Source organism: Falco punctatus (genome assembly GCF_963210335.1).
Source record: "Falco punctatus genome assembly, chromosome: 6".
NCBI classification, from domain to species: Eukaryota; Metazoa; Chordata; class Aves; order Falconiformes; family Falconidae; genus Falco; species Falco punctatus.
Window position 1 is genome coordinate 76,029,956 of NC_137585.1, and position 20,854 is coordinate 76,050,809.

Here is a 20,854-nt window from a genome sequence, read left to right on the forward strand (position 1 = left end):
AGTGCAAGCTAAGGCACTAAATAACAGATTGGTGCAGATGTTTGGAGAGCAGCAGGAAAGAGTGGGGCAAACTCGATGCTGGTCACAGTTCCTAGGTGACTGGGCATTATCAGGGATTTTGCAGAAATTTAAGGAAGCACTTTGCAAAACCAGGTGTCCCAAAATGGGATTTTTGCATGAGCTTTCACCAAACAAAACTCCTAACTTCTGGTCCCTCAGTCCCTCATAGATTTGGATGGAGCAGAGTGCCTGGAGGGAAAACCTGGGAATTTTCTCTGACAAGTGTGTCTTTCCAATCCCACACCCCTGCTGTCAGGATAATTTGGTGGACGGGGAGGGCCAGGTTGCCTTTCCTTCCATGTTCTGCTTGAAGAGCAATACAGAGGAAACAACCCCTTTGTCCTCTCTCTTGCTGCTGAAAATGGGAAATGTGGGGAGGAGAGGCAGACCTGGAGTATTAATATAAGGCAATGGTCAGGACCTTGAGCTCTGTTTTGCAGAGCTGTCCTCTGAGCTGTGAAAGGACTGAGGTTCACCACAAGTTAATGTCTTCACATTGCTAATGGCAATGAAAGGATTGAAGTCGGTGTGCAAGGAAGGGATGCTGAGAATTATCATTTTTGTTTTATTAATTACCCAGCAAGGAATTAGCTACAGACAGACCTCAGGCTGCAGGGAGTTACAAAACTGGGGTTTGCAAGATGTCAGTTACTCAGCCTTGCCTCTGCCTGGGTAGCGATGCTTTGGTGGGTGAACATTTTGTCAGAGACAATCCAGAGCGTTCAGTGAAAAAAGGCACCGATAGCTTGCTTATGTAGCAGAGAATAGATGAACTTCTCTTTGTAAAGCAAAACATTAGAGTGTAGTGAAATATCGAAAAGCAATCTTATTTGTCCCATATTCACACCCAGAATCTGCCCGCAGAAATCACCCTGCACTTGCTAATTGTTATGTCTGTCACCCTCCACCGCAACACTGCTCTGAGACACTGTCCTCGCTTCTCCCTGAGCCCACGCAGTACCCGCCTTCCTGAGACATCATTCCCTTCTCTCCCGGGAGTCCACAGCCAAAATCCCACCAACACAACACAACACAACCAAAACACAACCAAAACACAACACAACACAACACCTTCCCTTCACAGCTGCCCTACTGCCCCACTTCTCCCCAGTTCTCCTACTGTTCCCTACAGCTTGGAACTACACGTAGTACAGTGAAAGCCACTGAAGCACATTCAAATAAATGCTGCCATTCATACGGACCACAGGAGAAACGAGCATCCTTTCATAATTCATCTTCTCCACTTTGCACAACATTGCTCTATTGACCTATTTTCTACTGCTAGATCCAGCAGTCAAAGTTAAAGCAACAGAGATCAAGCTGCATACCCATTAATTTTTTAAAAATTGGGTTTCAAGGGCTTGTGTTTGCACTGTCAGAACTCTTGAGTTTCCTGGCTTGCAGAGCTATGAGGGTGACTAAATTGATGTTATGGACGGGGTCCATAATTTTGCATCAACGTGGGAAAAGGTATTGCGTGGCTACTCTGGGGCAACCCCAGGGGCTGCAGTAAAGTTACTCTTGCTTTACATTTTTCTGAGATCAGAATTAGCATCATTAGATTTACTAACATTTTTCATAATTTGTGCTTTTGTCGATGAAATTGTAATCCGACTCCCCCAAGGATGTATCCCCAGGTGGATGAGATACTGAAACTCACAGCCTTGCAGCTATAGTTTTGCTTACTCATTAGGATTTAAGTAGCCTTTTGCTCTGGGAATTGTCTCGGAGGGCTGAAAACAGGCTCAATCAAATTGCCTGTGTGGCACAGACACTAAGGTAATGCAGGAAGGTGGACTGAGACGCTATAAGGAATTTATACCAGAACAGCATTTTCATAAAATACTGGTTCTGCTCTCTTAGAAAAATCCAACTCTAACACTGTGCTTATTGCATATTGCAGTATCAACTGTGAAGAACTATAAGGATGTCACGAGGTTTATGCAGGGCAAAGATTAGAGAGGTGAAAGCCCACCTAGAACTCAGGCTGGCTGCTGCTGTAAAAGACAACAGAAAATGTTTTTACAAATACATTAGAAACAAAAGGAGGGCTTTATTGGATGCAGGGGAGAACACTGCCACAAAGGATGAGGAAAAGGCTGAAGTACTTAATGCTTTCTTTGCCTCAGTCTTATATTTGTTATTAGGAAAATTTTCTTCACTGAAAGGGTGGTCAAGCACTGGAACAGGCTGCCCAGGGACGTGGTTGTGTCACTATCCCTCAAAGTGCTTAAAAAATGCATAGATCCCATGCTTAGGGATGTGGTTTAGTGGTGGACTTGGCAGTCCTGGGTTAACGGTTGGACTTAAACTTAATTCCAACTTAATGATTCTATGATTCTATAAAAATACTTCAAAAATCCCCATTTGTAATCCTTTGCGCTTTCATGTAAACCAGTTTGTTTAAGAACAAGGCATAATTCACCATAACCTTGTTATTATGAGAGTGTTAGGAGCCAAGTGTTCATATCAAACTATAAACTATTTTTATTGAAAGTCTTATCCTTCCAAAGTAGAAACTTGTAGCACTATAAATTATGGCTCTTGCTGACATTAAAAGCAGTGCTTAGGTGCAAGTCATCAAGAGTTTTGCTTTTTCAGGTACCTGAACCTGCTCGTTATTAAGAATCGCATTTTAACTCTGAAGTCATTCTCTTCCTTACCTCCCCACATAATCAATGAATGAAACTGTGATTTACCAAACCCAGTGGCAGTTCTGCAGTTAGCTTTAGTGACCATAATTTCATCTCTTATCTTTTAACATGTATGAACAAGTAAGAACTGAAAGGTTAACAATTAAAAAGGTTTTAAACCAGCCAGGTTTAGACACCACCTGCTCAGCCAGAATGCATGAACATGATTAAAAAGCTGTAACAAACCTAATTTTCTCCAGCTGAGTCCAATCTGCAGAACTGTTCTTACTGTAGGACACGGTGATGCTGGGATCTGAGTAACTAAAGCGACATGAACCCGATCCTGGAAAAAAAAAACAATAAAACGAGAAGCATTATGGCACAATGAAGCAATAAATGATACAGTTGCTGACCATGCCTTTGTCACATCACTTTTCCCAATTTTAAAGCACTTTGATAGATGACGAAATTTCCTGTGATCTGTTGCTGAAGGTAAACACAAAATAATGCATGCTTTATGAGTCAGAAATAAAGTAGAAATGATAAATCACACCAGTGCCATGTAATCTCCGCAAATTTCCCAGGGGAAGCAAAGTAAATTACTCAACACCCCTCACTGCAGGAAAAAAAACCACCATATAATGTTTAAACAAAACCTTCTTATTAGAGAATAATCCACATAGCAGAACTCATAGTAAAAAACCTGTTTTTTGTATTACTATATAGAAAAAAAAATAATTCCAGAAGTATGAATATAGTGATATGAAAATGTATACAGAATTACTTGAGCCACAAGCAAATGCACTTTAGGAATTAAAGTTACAGAATCAGTTATTTTAAGGATGCCTGAAGAGAATTAAATTAAGAAATCATCCAATATACTCACTAGAGCCTATAATTAATAATAAACATTTGATGCTGATCTGGGAATCTCAGAACACTTTACAAAAATGAACTAATTAAGCCTTATGGCACCCCTGCAAGGTAGGGTAATATATTTACTTTTGAGTTATAAAAGGGCGCCTTCTGGGTGTTGTCAGAAAAGATGAGCTTAACAATTGATACAGGGGACAGTCAAAACAACAAAAACGGGGGTGAAAAATTCAACCTAGAAGACATGATAAACAACCTCAGTGGTAATTAAATACACTAAAAATACTATTTTTCTTCAGACAGCAGGTAATTCATCCATCTCAGAAAATTCAACACCCAGTGAAACAGACAAATCCTAACCCGTGCTCCAAAGGTCAAAATTTCTACTTCATAAGCATGCTGAAATGTAAGATTGAAAGCAGCAGACATGAGCTATCTCCCACATTTAAGAGAAGCAGCACTCAATTAGACAGCACCTCTGATGGCATCAGCTTTGCTCGCAGTAGGAGTACATCTCATGTGCGCTACGAGTCATATGTTATGTTTATGTGTGCTTCACATATGTTCAGTCACACTGAAAGCTGTGTATATACACCTTTTTATATATGTATAAATGTACATGTATACACCCAGATGTGGAAACTGCTGACCCTCGAATACTATAATTTTCCAACTCGAGGTACTTATTTTTGTAATGAAATAAATGGCCTGATTAAAAAGGTGTTAACCACTTGTACAAGAGAACAGCTTACACATTTTAATGGGAACATATGTCATTAAGTACACTGCTTGCAGCCCCAGCTCCCCCGAGGCAGTTCGCATTTGCAGCTCTCAGCTCTACAGAACTGCTTTTCCACTCCGAGATGCACATCACATACCTCTGCAGGAGGAAAACTGCCCCAAAACATGGGACGAAATCCCATCTCTATAACTTTGCCTGATAGATCAACTAGCATCCTGGAAATGACCCACAAAGTTGCTTTCTTGTACCTTTTACTAATGTTAAATTGTAAACAGAGGAACAGACACTTCAGACCCACCACAGCTGCATGTGGTACGTTCAGCTGGTCTGAAACATATTCTTGCTGTAACGAGGCACAGAATAATTAATATTGCAAAGGCAGCAGGACTTTGAATTACCAACCATATACCCAGAATGACTACAAAGCAACCGTCTCATATTTTACTGACAAGGCATTTTATTTCTATCATATTAAAACCCAACGATGTCAGGAAAAGCCTTTGCGTTTCATATTTGCCCATCTGCTGAGATGGTCTACTTTACTGAGTGACATCTGCTGCCGGCTCCTACTTCTGTGGCATTTAGGAGTTCCAACCCTTAATCACGCTCGTTCATTTTGTTTCAGGGGAATTCAATTCAAAAACCAGTGAACTTCGGCCAGTTTAACCACTTTGGCTGGCCAGAGGCTGGGAGGCAAACCAGCAACACACTGAGTTTCCTGTTAGACAAAAATTAAAGGAACATAAACAGTAAAAATAACCAGCAATGTACACTTTATAACACATGCTGCTTCAGTTAGTGTTACAGTCAACTTTTGGTACAGCACTCTTAAACAAAGCCAAGTCCAAATCAGCTGCTAAAAAAGGGGAGAAGGCCATATTTGCTGCCCATACTGCAAAGACGATATGAAATGAGTGTTCCCTGTCAGTACAATCCATATGAAAAATGTTGTCTGTTAAATCTGAACACTCTCCAACCATGCAATGAAGATCAAAGTTACTGCTTAAAAGAAATGGGGCCACTGAAAAAGGGCTTTGCAAGGCAGGTGTGGCATTTCACTTGCGCCACTGGAAAGAGAGCAATGGAGACCATGAAAAGAGGGGAGACAAGTGTTGCTTATTCTTATTATTTTAATAAGCAGGGCAGGCTGTATTAAGATTAAAATTACTTTGGGAAAGTCCTCAAGGTCAATGTAAGTAGCAGTTACTGACTGTGGTGACAAATGTGTTTTTATCAGTGTTTAAACAATTTATGTTCTTGACTCAAAATCATAAAATAGCAAGATTGTTTTTCATGTAAGTATCTAATTCTGCAAAACTCAAGCTGACAATGAAAAAAAAAAGAATGAAATTAATACATTTGAAAAAATCATCACCAAGGTTCAGGCATTATTCTTTGACATTTGAACCATTTTTAAAAATATATAAGAAATGTATGTATCTGGTGCTTGCCAGATATTGCCGATATATATATCTTGCCAATATATATATTGCCAGATATTGCCAATATTGCCAATATATATAAAATATGTAACCAATATTCGTCCCAGTTTACACTAAGAATTTCTTCCCAAGAGAAGGGTGAAAGACGAACATACAACTGCACTCCAGGACAGGTTTTACTGAGACAGTCTTGCAAGCCACTGGCTTTCAATATAATTTTCAACATTATTACTTAATACTATTACTCCATATTACTATTCTTACAGTAATCCTAAACTAGGATTATTCAAAAAAGAAATCTGCCGTTTGGATGTTCGCTACTACCTAGACCAGCAGAGCTATACTCTGACTTTGTGAACAAATGGATGATCAAAATTCAAGTAGTAACACAGCAGGAGCTGAGGGCAAATTCAGCCGGGGAAGGGAGGTGTCCTTCACACCGCGTCCAGAGATGGCAATAAACAATTTTTCAGCTCCAAGCAGAGCAGGGGCAGGGTGTCACACTGTAAATCCTCATACCCTTCCGTCCTCCAAAGAAAAAGTTGTATATAAAACCTTTTGAATAAGATTAGAATAGGCTTGTTTTAAATCAGGAATGCCCAGGTTTTGAATTAGCCGTGAAATGCAGGTAATAAAACACTCACAATGATTACCATAAAGAAGGCTACATTATGAAGTTACTGCATTAGAGAAAAAAGCAGTTTCTTTCTTAAGCTGAGTATGTCACAGCAAACCTGATGCCTTGGTGAGGTTATTGCTAGCAAAATCTAAGAGTTAGGATTATACCTTCAATATTAAGAGCTTGCATGTGTAATTATCTGGCACATGACCAAACCACCCCCCAACCGATATTAGCTGGAGTTTTTCTTTATGTATGTATAGGCAAGCTTGTCCTTGGGTTTCAGGAACAAAGTATTTTTCTCCTTTGGAGTTACTTTACTATTTTTGACAGGCTTCTAGCTGAAATTCACAGACTTCTAAAACTTCTGGAAAAAAGCTAAAGCAGAGACAACCTTCACGGATTTAATTTTAAATGATACATTTGAAGCTCAGACAACAATTTTGTCTGTTATCAAAAATGGTGAGCACTTTCTGTTATAAACCCCAGCTATTTTCATATACTGAATATTCTGAAACATTTATTTGCCTTGTGCTTTACATACTTGGATTTTGCCCCAAGCCACATTTCAATAAAACAAAATTTGCTTGAAGTTGTATCCAGACACCAGTGCTAAAAGGGCAAGGTTTTGACTGGGAGAAAATGGAAATGCTAAACAGCTCCTGACCGTCACTTCATTGATTCTACCTAAGCTAACCAGGAAAGAATAGAAAAGGGAAACAGAAGTAGGCTTCTCAATAGCTTTGCTGCTGGTTTCAGAGGATTGGTAACCCATTGCCAGGACCTGACTAGCACTGACCACCTGCAGTATGTCCAGTTGAGATCATCATGAGTTTTCTGCCTTTTTTTTCCTGAGTCTTGTTAAGCTGATTTTGGATTCCTTCAGTGTCGTCTAAAGTGCTAGTGAATATCTTACATACCTTATTTTTTAAAGTATCATGTAGGTAGGCATACTAAGAGCACAGTATTTCAGGAGAGATGTTATGAAGGCACTTCATAACAGGTATTTGTATCCAGGTACTCAGTTATTTGTATCGAGGCTGACACAATGGCAGGCAAAATTAATTCTCAGTATGGCTTTGCCTCCAACTGTGTCAGATTTACAGAAACCCGAGTCACATGGCTGTTGGTCCCTAAGATTTCTTAACAACATTGATTAGAAGCTGGTGTTTTGCTGAGATAAACTGGGTGCCATCTGCAAGGGAAGCAATATTTTGCTTCTTATAGACTGTGACGTCCTCTGCCTCTTGACAACCTCTTGATAGCTCCTGTGAGTGCTTCTGTGGATAAGCAGATGAGATATCTAATGCTGGCTTTAAGGAGAATGAGTCTAATGTGGAACATTACAAGAAAAATTCACACAAAAATTTGTAGAATGGTTTGAATTCTGTCCTGTCTGCAGCCTGAAAAACAAAAGGCAGCTGAAAAGAATCATGTTTATCTAATGCTAGAAGATTACTTTTACTCATTTTGTTAATGTGTTGAATAATGATTAGTGTTTGCTAAGAATTATGATTTTCTGATGCCACTTGAATTAGGACAAACTGATTAGTATAAATTACTAGTGGTCAGATTTGGCTGGCTTGCTAACAGTTTTTTCCAAATTAATGAACCGTACAGTTTGGTACAATCAATTCTCCATGGATCCTCATTTTTTTTGTAGGTGCATGTTTATATTGGTTTCTGATCATGAAATAGATGATTTTAACCATGTTAAAAGATGGAATATTTTGTGCTGGATGTAGCAAAAGCACTGGTACCAAAGCGTGCAACTCACTGTTCATCCCATTCTGCATCTGAAAACTTCCTCAAGAGAAGGCTGCAAGAGCATTTTAGTTTTTCTTTGAAGCCACAACTTTGATTTAACTACAAGTGTCATTTTTAATTATGACGCATCTTTGATTTTTTGACTATTTTTAAAGAAATTTTGTTTATAGAACAATTTCACAGTATAAACAAATACTTTAAGTGTAAAAAAAATGTTCAAATTAAAAACTGTAAGAACTGTATTCTATTTTTTAATCGTGGTCTACCTTTTTCATGGAAAGAATGAAATATTTTTACTGCTGGCTGCTTTTTCTCCCTTGTGAGAAGAGGATTTTGACTATCTTCATCTCTGTATGTGTTTTGATAAACAATCTGAATTGTATCTGACGCTAGTAAACAAAAATGTCCGTGGTGTTTGCCTTTGGTAAAATCAGATCTACCGTAGCATTGGTGAGAATGATGCATTTTGAAATGCAAAGTCAAATGCAACTATTTATTTTCTGCAGGTTTCAGAGAGCAGCTAACTTTTGTTCCACCGGCAGCTTTAGGCTGTTGTTCCATTTTGGAAATGCTTGGTATTTACATCTAAATCAAAATAAAAGAGTTGAAAAGCATGCTAAAAGCCTCCACTGTAAAACTAAAAGATGCAAAAAAGACTTAGTAAATACATTTAATAAAAGTTAATCACAAGGACTTCAGAAACAAAGTCCTAAAAATTAATCCGAGGTCAGACCCCGAGCGAGTTGTCCTTGCCCAGAGGGTGGTTCTGCCTGGAGCACGGGGGGAGCACCAGAGCAGGTGACCTCCCATGGTCGCTTCCCACCCACCTCCTTCCAGGATTACCCGTAACAGCAAACATATATTTTATGAATTAATGCAGCTAATTTCCTTTAGATGAGAAGTAAAGTCTGAGGAAATACTTATCTGGCTCAACTTCCTCTTAGTCTATTTATATTCAGAGATATGATGTGCTTCCTGCGCTCACACAAATATGTTCTTCTCTTCTAATGAACAAGATCAGATCACAATTCATATTGCTTTCTTTGCTGAGAACATTAAGGAGAGAAAAACAAGCCAGGCTGAAAGCTGTATTTCCCTTATGCCAGTTTCCAATTTATTCTGATGTAAAGATGCTCAGCTATTTATAGCATCTGTTTCTGAGACAGAGCCAGCAGGTATGTGCTTGGGTAATGTGTCTGTTGCCAAATAAATGATTACATGATGCTTGTAAATTTAACCACGTACTTCAGCACACTCACATGGCATAGAGCACCTTGCTGAAGGCAAAGTGAGCAAACTTGTTAAGATCTGGACGTAATGGACACCCAGGAATTACAGCTACTGAAACAATATCATTAACACCCCAGAAATACTCTTACAGTAGTTCTTGGATGTCTGACCAAGTTGTAAATCCTGTGCTGAGTAAGCATTTTCTACTGGTGTACCTGTACTCTATGCTTCAGCATTATTGCCATTAAATCTTTAATGTCAGATTTTGTGGCCATTCGCTGAGAGGGTGACCTTTCAATGAAGACGGACAAATTTAAATTACACCGTCTTAAACTTAAAGCAATTCAGTAGTACACTAATATGTATTGGTAAGTAGAAAGAGACATTTTAACTCTGTTTAGCAGCCTGGGTCAGCTGCAAAGGTCAATAATCAAGAAAATGAGCACGATAAGGTGCTGATAAGGGTATGAAAATACTGCAGGATGGTAAATGATGTTTTAGTTACATACCTACAGCCAATCCATTCTAGAAAGGCAGCAGAAAACACCCAAGAACTGCTGTGTAAAAGGAGGCATCCTGAACATAAAGATTTGAAGGTCGTTCCCTTGCCAGCTTCAGCAAAATTCCCTGGCACCAAGAAAATATGGGAAACACTTCTTCTCAAGCCAAGTCCTGAGCTGAGGTATCTCTCTTTTCTGAAATGCTATAAAAATGATTGCCTGCCTTTAGCTTTATATGTGGGTAGATAACAATTAGTTTGGCAAAAGCTTCTTTTTTTTTTTTTTTTTCAATTCCTGATGGGCTTTTCTATTTTTATCTGCTTTTGCTTTCATGGAAACCCCCTCCCTCGCCCACTGGAAAAAGACCCAGGAACGTTTTGCTGAGCTGGGGACTTCTCTGTTCCGCCCCCCTGTGAACTACAGATGCTTTGTTGTTTGAGTTAATTCAAAAATGGACAATTTTAATCATACAAAAGTGTTATCCTATACAATGATATAAGCAGGATTAAGATGAAAGTCAGTCTGTAATCCAGCATTTATTATTTGCAGCAACCAATTCCGTAATGGCCTGTGTTTGACTGCGAGGCAGTGGCTTGGCCACCTGCCCTGGCTCTGAATCCTGAGGCTCTCTTTATCTTTTCTGCTCTTCTCCGTGTAGTAAATCTGTAACGCTCACATTTTAATTCCCAACAGTGGCAGAGAAACCCCAGGACGGAGGTTATAAAGCCAGTATTTCACTGTAACCTTGGGCTAGCCAAAACAACACAGATCATTTTACCCCAAGGCCATTAAAATGTCTTTCAAATACGGCGTTAACTTTAAACCCTGGTTTCAATCTAGGTATTATCCAAGCAGCCCCTCTTGTATAACTCAGCAAAATCAATAACCACCACCTAACATTTCCACATGTCAAGTGTGCTAGATGATGTTACTTACTGGTCTTATTCTTTCACATTAAATGTAATTTATAACCTATGCATCTACACAAAGGACTTCTCTGCCAGGAAGGTGAAACTAGGAGGTCTAATGTCAGACAACAGCAAATGGCAATTTGGGTGGTGAGTCAAAAACCTGAATATTGTTTGATCAGGAGGAAAATGGGAAATGAAGCAAGCAGAAAAACTGCGGAATGGTGAATGACACCAGTTTTGGCACTGAATTATATCAAATTCTCAAGCTTTTCCCAAATGTATAGGGAAGAAACTAGGACAAAACACATACATTCAGTGCTCTGTTCTCGTTGCTTAGGAGGGACTAGATTTGAATATAGCAACAATCAAGCTTCATTTAATTATCTTCATTTCTTACGGACATTAGTGCTTTAAATGACCTAATGTAAAAAGTGGTTGTATGCATTATTTAAGCTCAGGTCAGACAGAATTCTAACACAGTTTTATTAGCCAGTTTCCTGGCAATGAAATCCCTTAGAACCTCATGCCAGACCAAAAGTGCTCCAGATAGACTATCTTGAATCAGGCAATCTGTCCTGTGGCCACCAGAACTGGCCAGCCTCTTCCCTGCTGGTACTGCCATCAGCAGGACTGTACCATGCCCGCCAGCAAACCTGGTGCTTCCTGGAAGGCACTGGAGCCGGACAAATGTGGGTGACTGAAGGAAATCGTCTATGCAGGTGACTAAAGCAAAGGAGGTCGCTCAACATGCCCCAAACCTTTGGCACCACAGTTTCTTCCGTGAGTTTTTTTATGTGTTCAGCTAGCAAGATGGTGAGAGATTTAAAAAATAAAACACTCTTCCATGTCAAATTCAGAAGGAGCTTATTTTTCATTTTGGTATTTCTCTAGAGACATGTGAGTGAATTTTCATAGTAATTCTGAAGCAAATTGCTCATCTCTGTTCAGTTCTGCTGGGGGCAAGCCCAGCGCTACCTCATAAAACGGCTATTACAGCATTTGTCAGTCATCTGATAGCTTCTGCTAATTGTAAAACTGACTAAACAGAACCAGAGATTAAGAGAAAATGATGAGCAATGGTTCCTCTCAGCCAAAGCTAAGGCATACTTGACAAAACTTGTTTAGATGTGTGAATCTCTACCGAGTGGTTTAAATCCAAACAGAGGATAAATAGATGACATCAAAGCAGTACTGTCAATACAACGGCTGCAACCAGAACTGAACCAAAACATGATAAAAATATAAATAAGTGTCTTCAAACTGTTACATGGGGCCAAATGCAGTCACTGTCGTTCACGTGGCTGAGCCAAAGTGGAGTCGGGATGTTTCTGGCAGGAAGGGGAAGGAATTGCCATCCCATGCAGATGCTCTGCAGAGCCCTCCAGATGCTTCTCTAGGGGACAGCCCGGAGAGACAGCTGTTTCCTCCACAGAAATACACAGAGGCCAGTGAATCAGCTGCACTATTTATGCAATTAGATAATTTTTGTAAGATTATTTTTTGTCCATTGTGGTCTTCTGTTTGCTGAGGTTAATAGGTAAGTAAATATGTTTTCTGAAGCATAGAAGCTTGCCAGGTAAGGATAAATCGAAAAGGCACATCCAACAATTCTGATTATTCTGATTATTCTTATTCTGATGATGATGATTAAATAATAACAGTCTGTAGTTTGGAAATGCATCAGGGCAAAAAAGAAGTATTTCCACTACCTATGCAATCAATTACATTTTAGAATGTAATTCTGCAAGACTCACACTGGTAACAAAAGCAAATTGCCACTGCAGAAATTGAAGGAAAATACCTAAGCCTGAAAAAAATTACATTTTTTTAACTAAATCTGATAAACACTCTCTGTGCTTTGCCTTCAACAAACATTGCTGAGACCATTAGCTCACAGATTTGCTGAGTAAAACAGCTCTCATATAGTTCCTAGCAACTTTGGTGGTTAAGGAAGAGGCTGCTTGGTTAATGAGTCACTAATATGATGTCTTAGGGCAAGGCAGGACACGACATGAAAACCCATTTGGAACCATTATGTCAAAGATCTGCACCCAAATCTATGACCTGTATTCATCAAAAGCAATCAATAACATATTTTAAAGTTTTCTCCGTTCCGCTTACAGAGGAATATGAAATCAGCCAGCATTAAAAATAAACTAAATAAATGAAGCCACATGGAAGTTCTTGGTATATGTAATACACATGCACCTTACCTCTTAAAAAACCTGACAGTATAAATATGACGTCATCACAGGTAATACAGTTCCTCTTCAGTTAAGTGCAGCTAATGGTCTGATAGATTTAAAAAACTCTAGAAACTGGAAGTGAAGACAAGGGTGATCACTCAACCAGAAAATAAAGTTGCAAGAGTGGAAAGTGTCTTCACCAAGATTGGAGAAATTATTGGGTTTGTTACTGGGTTTAGTGATTATATGAGAAGATTGTCAATGAAATATTTATGCATGTAAAAGCAGAAAGTTTAGCATTTTATTTCCTTTTGGGGAGGACAGAAATTAGGGACCAAAGTCCTGAATAGTTGGACACCAATAATAACCTTCCTTCAATAATATTTTTACCATATTTAAAACAATAGATACACACATTCATCCTTGCTATAGGTTTCCATTAGAAAGATTGATAAGCTGCAGGTAGGTATAGCTAGTGATTGTAATACATTTGTTTTATCCATAAGGTTAAATCCTGTAAGTTTTATCTGATTGTAATCAACAATAAACTTGGTTGTCTGATGGATGTTTAGAAAAAATAAATTGGAACAATGGAAGGGGCAATGGCAACAGATGGCAGAGAAATGACCAGATAATGAGAAAGAAGCTAACAACATGCTTTAACTTTTGGTCAGCCCTGAAGTGGTCAGGCAGTTGAACTAGATGATTATTGTAGGTCCCTTCCAACTGAAGTATTCCCTTCCCTTCCCTCCTCACCCAGGAGCAGCAGGAGAAAAGGGCCATTCTTACTCCATGAGTAAGGTCCAAATGCTCCTGGTTCCAGACCAGTGTGCAGATCATAACACACAGGTCATTTAACCCATTTTTTGAATAATATCTACTGGTATTTTCCTGAGAGGACAGAGTCCATCTGGCAAAATCACAAAGCACTCTCCCAGATTAAAGCCTACTACTAAAACCCCACACTGACAACTGTATTTTTAATCAAGACTGATGTGCCAGATACATGTTTTTCTTTGCATCAAGTCTTTTCTCTAGCAATAGCAGGGATAAGCGTATGATCCATGCAGCAAAGATACCTAAGTAATTTCCAGTGTCAAGCCTGTGGTTGTCCAGGCGTTGAAGACCACCTTTGCTCACACATCCTGCATCTTCAAGTCTCTTATGTTAACACTGAATAATGCTCTCAGAGAGCGGCAACCTCTTTGCCAGCCCAGTAGTACTCTCAGTGCTCTCCAGAACTTTAGGGACAGGGGTTTATTATTTCATTTATTGCAGGAAGAGTTCTTCTGCATCATATGGAGTTTCTTGTAAGACGTTTCATTTGTCACAGTGAACACATACTCCAACCTTTTCAAGTATGCTGTGGTCTCACCACTTTAAATCTGAAGTATAAAAACTATGGCAAGTCATGGGCAAACGTGTAGCTGTCACAGATTTTCTGGATGTCCTTTTCTGGATGCCAGGAATTCTGGCATGATCACTACCAAGCTAACAGAAAGATGTTTCAGAAGACTGCATGAAGCATAAAATGAAAGATTACAGTTAACTTTTCTTGATATGGTATGGGCATGGATAGATTCCAAGCTTTACCTCACATTTCTTGACTTCTAAATAATATTTATATACTTTTACAATTTCCTTTGTACATTAGCTTTCTCAAGTTCACTGCAGTCCTTTGTAGGATAATTAAATGCTGCTTATATAAAAGCAGTAACTCCACCACAATATCCCAATGTATAAGGAAGCAAATAATATCTGTCAAAATGTGCTGTTTCTGTATATCAGACAGCAGTGCGCAGAACAGGTAACAGTGAGCTGCAGACAAGTTTCATTCTTAGGAATTCATGCAAATTTTTTTTTTTGCTCTAGCGCCATATTATATGGCACCTTTTGCAATTAATGTCAAATTCCCTTTTGCACTAAACCTAAGCCAATGCTGCACATATGAAATGACCATAATTCAGCTAAAATCAGTTAGGGAAATATGGCTTATAATTAGAAACAAACTGAAGATATTGCAGGTCAAATATTTACCACAGAAGGTAGGTTTGGGGGTGGCTGAAAGTGAGGATTAATGATTGACCCAAACTAAAATCTGTTAGATTTGAGAACCCAACTTTCACAAAATTTCTTCATGATGATTTTTTGGAAGGGAGAGTCCAAGCCCAAACTTTTCCTTGAAATAAAGCAAAACACCCTTTTGAATCTTTGGCTAGTTCTTTGTTTGCAAGACTAATGGCTTGATCTCTAAAAAATGGAGCTATAATGCCAAATGTTTGAAATGTTTGAAGATGTATTCCCTCTCAGAAGATAAAAGAAAGCTTTTCCACCCTGAATCGATTTTGGTTTAATATAAAATAGTAGTGGGGTTAGATTTTCTTAGAAAATGGGCAGGAGGAGGAATTGCTAATTTGCTCTAGCAATGACAGAAGTTCTTTGTGATAACAGCACAAAAGTTGAGGGGGAAACAATTTAAAAGTAGGATCCTGCCTTACAAACATTATGTATTTATCTGGCACACGACACTGTCAAAGTCATCCCATTCTCAGAGGAGTGTTGAGTTTTTATAACAAAGCTGAAGAGTGGGAGCTTTCATTATCAAGTTATTCCCTTTTCCAAATATTGTTTAACAGGCAGAAATGATCTAGCAATACAAAGATGTAAGGAGAGAGCTACGGAACAAAGCTTTTCAAGGTAATGTAATATTTTCCATGAACAATTTTCACATAGTGGCACACACCGCTCCGAGGAGCACCTGCCCCGGAGGCCAGGCTGTGTTGGTACTCATCACAGCGCCTTCAGCTTCAGCTTGGTGTTTGACTCAAATGCACTGCAGAAGAAGGAGGGGTGGGAAGAGCCTGCCAATGCTGAACTGCCCACGCAGAGCATGCACAGCCCACATACACCACAACCATGGGAGCATATGCTTGAAGAGGACACCCAAAGAACACGCACAAAAAGCAGAACTGTTTGCACTCCTCACGCCTTGGCATAGTTCCCTTAAAGCCTTTCCTCTTCTTATGGGATTTCATGGGTCTCTTCCTTCTGGTGTTTAGCTCATTTGCTAATCTCTCAGTACTGAGTCACCTTCCATCACAGTGGCCTACACAAATGACAGATCATGTTGAACGCAGGAGAGGTCCAGGGATGTAGCTAAGGGGAAAAGCCTGAGATTTGCAGTGAGAAAGAGAGAGTATTTCAGCTAATGAATCAGACTAACATTGCGTGGCAGCCGAGCCCGGAGGCTTTTGTGCAATATCCTGCAATCCCAAGCTGTTGACCTAGATGTTCTGGCCTGAGAGCCCAAAGGCATTACTTTAAATATCTCAATTAACAGTCCCACTGAACATTAAGGAAACTGCTAGACTTTGTCTTTTACATGGCAGCGTTTGGTCTGCGAGAATGGTCATGGATGACTAAGACATCTGAAAAAATGGAAATTTTATGCACATTTGGGCAGAAAGTGCATGAATGTAAACATCACCCCAGCCCCGCACCAAAAAGCAATGCCACCAGCTCCAAGTGAATGTTGTGTGGCAGACAAGTTGCCCTTTTTGGAACGGTACTGCACATTAATGTTGTCCTGTGTGCTGAATAGGCCTCACTAATTACCTTTTCTTCTTAATAAACCTTCATCTTAAGTGCACGTTTTCAACCCTGTTGCCCTTTAAAGGGCAAGACCACCAAATAGATGGTACATGAAGGAAACTACACAGAATATCAACTAATGAAAAATTCACTAGGGTGTTACCCTACCTGAGCACACACTTTAAAATGATCTGGGATTTATGGTCAAATCAGGACCGTTTTTTTGCTTCATTTCCCAGTCCTCATCTGCCTATATACCTGCAAATACAAAATTCCATCTGATAATTAGTGGTGAGAGAAATCAAAGGGTATGTACTTTAATGTGGCCAAAGCTATGTGACAAATGTAATGTAAAGATACCCCCAAAAGATTACAGCTTAAGTTATTCCGTGGTCGATAGAAAGCGTTAAACATTCTTTTTAAAAAAGGCAATTCCCTTAGATGAATCCCTGAATAGGGTTATGATTAAATCGGACATTTGGGAATAAGCTGGAAACTGGCAAATGCCTAGTTTAGATTTATGATTGTAAAGCCAAGTACTGCTGAGCTCAGCAGCAGTCCCCCAGCTCACGCTGGTTTTTATCAGTTATAAAACCAATCTGCACTGTATTTCAAGCTCAACACAGGCGCATGGGGAAATGTGATACATTTTGAACTTCAGGCTGAAATATGATTTCCTCAGACATGCGTCCACCCCTCTCCTGCTCCACCATACCGGGGGTGTTACTGGTTTCTACTGGTCCAGGTTACGCTATTCTTACCATATATATACATGACAGTCCTGTCATATAGGGTATTTCCTACTCAGCCTGTTCTTATCCTCTTTTTATTTGACCTTCTCCAGCTGACAGGAACAAAGGCTACTAGTGAAATCTTAAGTCTAATTTTGAAACTTCAAGACTGCACCCTTCTGTAGTTCACCTGCAGCAGACATCAGCCACCAAGCTGTAACAGCAAACATTTACCTACCAACCCATGCAGCCTGCACTGCTGTTAACCCCTCTGGGTCACTGTAAGAAAAATCCATAGAAGATTTTTGTAGATCTTCCTGAAAAGCAAAATTCCTCCATCACTGCAAACTTGCAGCATTATAGAAGTCACTTATCCTTGAGCCCAGCCAAAGGTGGGATGCCTGCTGCAGGTGAGCAACATGTCCTAGCAGATCAAGTGAGTTGCTCCCCTTTCACCAGCTCAATGAAACTGCAGGGTAGTTCCACGCTGGTTTTCATTGGAAGTGCCCAATATTTATGCAATAACTCAGTTTAGGAATGGATACATTTTTCTGTCTTTTTAAAAACAGTAATTCAAACTAAAAGGATATATAGCAATCCTTAGAACATTGCAGTCAGCTGCAGGGTGATAGGTAATGATGACCTCAAATAGTCAAATAAGCAACTTAATGTCAAAAAAGTATTTAAGTGACATATTTCTGAGCCTTCTAGGATTTTGATCACCAATCCATTAAAAAAAAAACCCCAAGCTGCTTGCTACCTGATAGCTCTTATTTCCAGCTAAGATTTCCAGAGTTTAATCACACATCTGCTGAGATATTTTTGGAGAATTACTTTTTTAAAAATAGGAGTATGATTTGGAAACACATACCCAGGGGTCCACAGAGGAAGCAGGCTACATTTCCTGCTTGCTTTTTTATTGAACCATTTATATCATAAGAACATTTTTCCTTCATATTTTGAACACTGAGATATGAATTAAAAAACTGTGTTCCCAATTTGCCCTCAGCCCAAGCCACATCTGCCATAATTTATAGCCACAACTACACAGTGAAAATGTGCAATAACTTACAGCAGGTATTGTAAGTAATACATCATACAAACACACTGTTGATAATATGAACCAAGTAGCATTTAGTTTTGGTCTGCCCTACCTATTCTGTTTATACAGATGTGTTAAAAACAGCACTACCAGCCATAACTTGGAATATATTAAGGGGTTTAGATGTTAAAAAAAATGATTTTTTAGAAACAGTAATCACACTTCAGAGAAAGACCAAGAGACTATACTGTTAACTGTTAGGTTATAAAGTAAATGATAAAAAAACCACCAAACCTCAAATCTGACTATGCCTCCCATCATCAGATTATCCACTGGAGTTCCTCCTTTCCAAAGTTTAGGTTAAGATTAGGAGATGAATAAATGTTTTCCAGTTTTTAAAAGATTTTTTTTATTTCCTCTTGTCAAGTAGAACATCGACCAGAAAGGTAAACCTGAACTTGAGGGCCATTTTCCTTTGCAGAAATGGCTTTGTACACTTTCTCAGGTGAAAGATTAAGCTAAACTTACCAAGGGAAAATTGAAGGACGGATGCAGTAGTTGTGTTAAGGCCAGTGGTGGTCTATAGGAAGAAAAGCAAACAGCAGAGAGCTTGTGTTAAAACAGCAAAACAATATATTCATCACTTGTTTTTCTTTGAAAGCATGGAAACTCTCTGGATACCTAGATCTCCAGTGCATAAAACTAATTGCCAACCCTTTCAGGTTGAGTGATCATGGACATTTCTGTTATGTCATTTTGATTATTGATATCTCATCATATGTCAAAGCTGAAAATTTTAGTCTTTCATCGTATTAATGTTTACAAAGTAAGCACATTTATCTAAAACACTGGCACCTGACCCATGTTTAGAAAACTGAAGAAATGAACCTTGTGGTTTATCATCAGCCTAGTATAAATCTGTATATACAGAACGGTTTTCACTTCTCCCAGCACAGAAGAACAACCAAAAATGATCATAAATAAATAAAAAAAAATTAAGTAAATCTAAAATAATAAAATAAAATATTAAGAGACAATAACAGAACCTAAGCCTTCAACAGAAAAGCAAACAAAACCTTGGTGAGAATGCATAATATATACAACAAAAATTTGTAGTAGCATCTAGACTCTACTGACATCCAACCAAGCCCTAAAAACAGGCAGAAAACACCGAGCAGCTCACTCTGTATTCAGCACGCCACCTCCCCTCTTCAATGCCCCCATATGTCAGTAGCTTAAATTAGGATTGTTTTCCTGAAAATAAAAAGCATTAGAGGGTTGCAAAGGACACCTTCTTATTTTCAATTCATGTTGAAAGTTGGACTTAATGGTACTGCTAAATAACAAGCAAGGCAGAAGCACTGTCTAAGACCACTGCCTAGAACCACTGCCTGATCCAGTTACTTTGTCAAAGAGCTGAAAAATCATTGCAACCATTTAGCAAGCAGAAAGATCAAATGGAGGGTCACCCCAAAAAGAGGATACTCAAAGTTTTGTTCATTCACTTCAGCAAAAGACACAATGAAGGTATAATTTATTATTATAAGGAGATTTTAGAGGCTACATTGAAGAAGTAAAAAAGTACAAGCTGAAAGACAATGGCAACATCAGATCAAAAGAGAAAAGGAAAAAAAGGTGTGACCTGGTCAGACTGTAAGTTTACACAATCATAGAAGAAGTCATCAAATTGGAAGAACAGGGACAGCAAACACCTTAAGATCATCTGATGATGTTGCTAGTGATGCCTGCATAACAGATTTCAAGACCTTGGAGCTGTCCAACCACGTCAGAACCTACACACCAATAATTCATGTAATTTCCCATGAAAGCAGCGAGAGACTTTTCCATCAGATATGCTCCTTGTGATCTGCATCCATGCACCACATCTTATCATGGATATGCCACAGAGAATTCAAACTTCTGAGCAAATTCAGCCCCAGAAGTAAGGTCCTGGGGCTAGCAGGCTTTGACTACCAGAGCTCAACTGGGAATCTGCATGGAGGCAGCTCCAAGCGGAGCACCAGGACAACTTGAATGATCCTCCAGCTTTGCTCGTATGAGTGATGTAGAGGAAAACGAATAGTAGATAAGAATGAAAAAAAACTGGTAACCTGCAAAATATAGATAAACATTTGAGCTCATGGACACTAAACTATCATTTTCTAAAAAAAGCCAGCACCCAAGTAAAGATTAGACTCAAAGACTTGGAAGATGCTACATTCTTTCAAGCACCCATTAACTATGGCAATTTTATCAGCATTTTATAATGATGAACAGTGCAATTTCTTCATAATTTCCCTGAGTCACGTGGTGAAAGCAGAAATTCTTCCATTATCAGGTATTCCTGCACTCTTTTATTATCTACTATGCAGATAAACATGAAAACTGCTGAGAGAAATCTCCCTCATATCTGAAGTCCCTTATTACCTGTGCATTGCTGCACAACACTGAACAAAAGCTAGTTCTAAATGCAGATGGTTTTTGACTGTTATTTAGGACTTCATTGACACAGAATAAATGTTATCTC

General features: G+C 39.0%; 1 protein-coding gene across 2 annotated transcripts in view; it reads right to left on the reverse strand.

The window, feature by feature from the left end:
• The window catches only part of RELN (reelin), a 321,986-nt gene that overhangs the window by 132,225 nt on the left and 168,907 nt on the right, over positions 1–20,854 (reverse strand). For both annotated transcript variants that reach the window (XM_080391905.1, XM_080391904.1), the window contains 2 exons: positions 18,856–18,907; positions 2,940–3,036 (listed from right to left, as the gene is read on the reverse strand). In XM_080391905.1, coding sequence (XP_080248031.1) covers positions 2,940–3,036; positions 18,856–18,907 — 149 coding nt within the window. The remainder of the gene's footprint in view (positions 1–2,939; positions 3,037–18,855; positions 18,908–20,854) is intronic.